At 30.6% G+C, this 3,943-nt stretch overlaps 1 protein-coding gene across 1 annotated transcript; it reads right to left on the reverse strand.

Annotated features, from left to right (window-relative positions):
- Positions 1-292: 292 nt before the first annotated feature.
- LOC144997191 (transcription factor MYB111-like) lies at positions 293-1,932 on the reverse strand. The gene is made up of 3 exons (XM_078957044.1): positions 1,775-1,932; positions 1,569-1,691; positions 293-808 (listed from the first exon to the last, which is right to left on the reverse strand). The coding sequence occupies exons 1-3, from the start codon at positions 1,926-1,928 to the stop codon at positions 750-752; spliced, it is 336 nt and encodes a 111-aa protein (XP_078813170.1). The 5' UTR covers positions 1,929-1,932; the 3' UTR covers positions 293-749.
- Positions 1,933-3,943: the final 2,011 nt, after the last annotated feature.

Genomic DNA, 3,943 nt, shown 5'->3' on the forward strand with positions numbered 1-3,943 from the left:
GATAATCCATTAAACTTTATGGAAATCAATACATTATGGATGCCTTAACTTTCAATGGTTAAACAAGCTATTCAAATAAATTTATTAATATTTAGCATATAATTCAACTTACATCTAATCAGGTATAATCTAAGTGAATGAAAACTTTTTGTGAAACCAAAATCCATAAATATGTTCATCAAATCATCATATAAACATCATAATATAACGAATGTAACTAAAAAATGGTCAAATAATTTAAATATCCTTGGAATCGACTTTAGTTCCATGGCCAAATAACCATACCATCATCATCACTATTATCATACAAATTAAACCATTCACATCCAAACCCCATCTCCCAATCACTCACCAAATCCATATCAAAACAACACCTCATACCTTCTGATGAATTTGAGGTCAATTTTTCATCTTCTTTATCATCAACATCACATGCATTCAACAAGGAATTGACGAAGACATCAAACTCAGTTGACCTTGTTTCAATATGATCCTCATCATGATCCCTCAAAATCCTAAAGGAATCAACTAGGCCACCCTCAATAAGAAAGCTCATGTCCATTGGTTCATCATCTTTAAACTTCTCATGATCATTTTCTTTCATTTTAATCTCATTTGAACTCATTTGACTTTCTTTATTATTTCCTTTGCCAGAAGTTGAATCTTTTCCCATTTTTTGTTCATCTGGTTTTCCCGATATGGGCATGGGCATGGCTGAATTATCGACTACGCTACGTTGGTTGTACTTTTTAGCCATGCAACGGCTCACACGACCAAGTCTTTTCTTTGTTTGACTGACCATGTTCTCCTGCATATTGACGGAGGTTTTTGTGGAGTCATGTTTAGTTCAGAAAAAAGCATAGGTTTTTCGGCTCAAATGAGAGTGCCAATAGTTCTTAATATCGTTGTCTGTTCTTCCAGGTAAATGACTGGCTATTACTGACCACCTAAAAATATAACAGTTTATGACACACACACACACATATATATATATATATATATATATATATATATATATATATATATATATATATATATATATATAGGAAAAGTGAATATACTATTAAGGATATATAAACTTAGGCACTCAAACTCACCATACTACATCGTTTTGTATCATATAATACATTCTAATTGTCCAATGTTCTTATAATTTAACTTTTATCTTGATTTACTACTAAGATTTTTATAAATTACTCATTTATCTTCCTATTGTATAGTTTTCATTTTCAAGTATAATATATATAACCTAGTACGTGTACGGTAAAAAGATATGATGTAAGAGAAAGATAATAGTAAAATTTCGAAAATCTTGAAAGTAAATCACATTAGGGGTGGAAGTTTAAGAGCATTATAATTATAATGAATATATCAAACAAAATGACGTATTATGGTGTGTTTGGGTACCTAAGTTTATATACCCTTAAGGGTATATTCACTTTTCTATATATATATATATATATATATATATATATATATATATATATATATATATATATATATTATCAGATTCAGATTCAAGGTTCACGCTATAATATATCGTTCAAATTTGTTAACAAACCTATTACCCAATGATGTATGTAACTTGATGATTGTTGTTTCTTCTTCTTCAGTATAATTGCCTCGTTTTAAGTCCCCTCTTAAGTAATTGATCCATCGTAGCCCGCAACTTTTCCCACATCTCAATAATCCTTCAAATGATATAGAAATAAATGATCATTAATTTACAAGAAAAAAAGACATACAGATAATATACATACTTATATATGTATACCTGCTTTCTTAGGTAGGGACCTCCAAGAACCATGACCATTGGCTTGAATGTATTTAGTTAAGATTTCATCTTCTTCAGTTGTCCATCTTCCTCTTTTCAACCCTATTTTTTCACAACATGGCGCTCTTCCCATTTTCACAAGCTCACAGCTCATTTAAGAGAAGTTGAATTTACATACAAAGATTTTGTCATGCCTCTATTCGCTTTTATACTCTTGTGGTTCAAAATATTGTTTTATTTGTCACAAATGATTATTGATGGTTTCTTAAAGGTAAATAAGTTATTTATTTATTTATTCTCATAGTAATCATCCATCATCACATATTAGCCGTCCATATTCTTATTTTTCATAGTCCTCAAAAAAAGAAAAAATAAAATAAAAAAATAGTAGTAATAATTTTGTCACGTGACGCTTGACAAATATATTTTAAATATAAACATATAACATTACTCCATGGGTAAACGAAAGCTCTTGGATGGGAGGGATATAGATATAAGTAGTGAAAAGAATAAATCACGTCTTCGATTAAATACTCTCTCAGAATAGACCACTAATAGACCACTGATACAAACTGTAAATGGAACATAAAAAAAAGGGTTTTTATCAAATTATTTCAAACATTGATGTAACAAATCTAAGAATTAGTCTAGTAGTTGAAACTAATATTTCATGACATTTTCTTTATTTTTTTCTCGCAATTAAAATGTAAATTCAGCAAATAGTGAGTGTAAATTCAAACTAAGAGTATATCTTACATACTTATAAAGCTTGCATTTTCCCTTGATTGTCATGCATTTGAACCCCTCCACAATAGTTTGCTAAAACCTCATGCATTTGAAACCTCCAAACCTTTTCACCTTCTTAATAATTAATCACACATAATCAATGGTAATTCATATTTATATGAGATAATAATTTGTTAAAACCTCATGCATTTGTATGGTATTAGAACATGTTTGAGTTTTTGGGTTTTAGACTTTAGTAAATGGGTAATCCGTTTGATACGTTGGATTTGAAGCTATCTTATTCGAATTACCCAAAACAAGAGATAAATTAATAATATATGCTCATGCATGTTTTGTACAAGCCCCAATCAAAATACAATATATCATGATCATACAATTATGTGTCTTTTATTCCATTTTTGACTTTATAACAAAAGTTTGTTTACATGGCGAAGAAAGAAAACTTGAAGATGAATATTTAGGTTGGATGTTTATATAAGATTTGTTTTAAATATATAATATAGATATAACCATACTTATAAAGCTTGCATTTTCCCTTGATTGTCATGCATTTGAAACCCCCCACAACAATTTGCTAAAACCTCATGCATTTGAAACCCCCAAACCTTTTCACCTTCTTAATAATTAATAACACATAATCAATGGTAATTCATATTCATATGAGATAATAATTTGCTAAAACCTCATGCATTTGTATGGTATTAGAACATGTTTGAGTTTTTGAGTTTTAGACTTTAGTAAATGGGTAATCCGTTTGATACGTTGGATTTGAAACTATTTTATTCGAATTATCCAAAACAAGAGATAAATTAATAATATATGCTCATGCATGTTTTGTACAAGCCACAATCAAAATACAATATATCATCAGACTTACGCCATGCATACTCCAAAATCACTAGTATACGCTGCATACGAACTGGGTACGCCCAATGTTCTACTAAGCATGCATGATCAGGGACTGGGTAGCGTACCCCCAACGTACGTGCCCATTAAGCACTTTTCTCATTTAGTGATTAATACTTGCAACCAAAAGCCCAAAATTCATATCCAAGTCTTATTAAAAGTCTTAATTCATAAAGTCATGAACTTGGAGCCTTTCCATGGCTCAAAAGGACCCAAGCCTTACTTTTAGCATTCTACTTTCACTAAAATGACCTAAACATGTGCATGGTTAATCCACAACCATCAAGATTCTAACTTTATGAACTAAGGACCTCAGAAACATCAAAGAAGCAACTCCTAATTTCTGGAGTAGAAGGAATCCACTAGATCTCATCCTATGACCAAAAAGTGACCAAAACTTCATAAAGACCATATCTAAGCATACAAGGAGCAAGTTCCAAGCTTTATGCCTCAATGAAGCTGGAAATGATGAGAGAAATCCTTTGGATAAGGCTCCTTCTTCCAAGCTCTTCTTCT

The sequence above is a fragment of the Lactuca saligna genome, chromosome 1 (assembly GCF_052625555.1).
Source record: "Lactuca saligna cultivar CGN05327 chromosome 1, ASM5262555v1, whole genome shotgun sequence".
In the NCBI taxonomy this organism is placed as follows: Eukaryota; Viridiplantae; Streptophyta; class Magnoliopsida; order Asterales; family Asteraceae; genus Lactuca; species Lactuca saligna.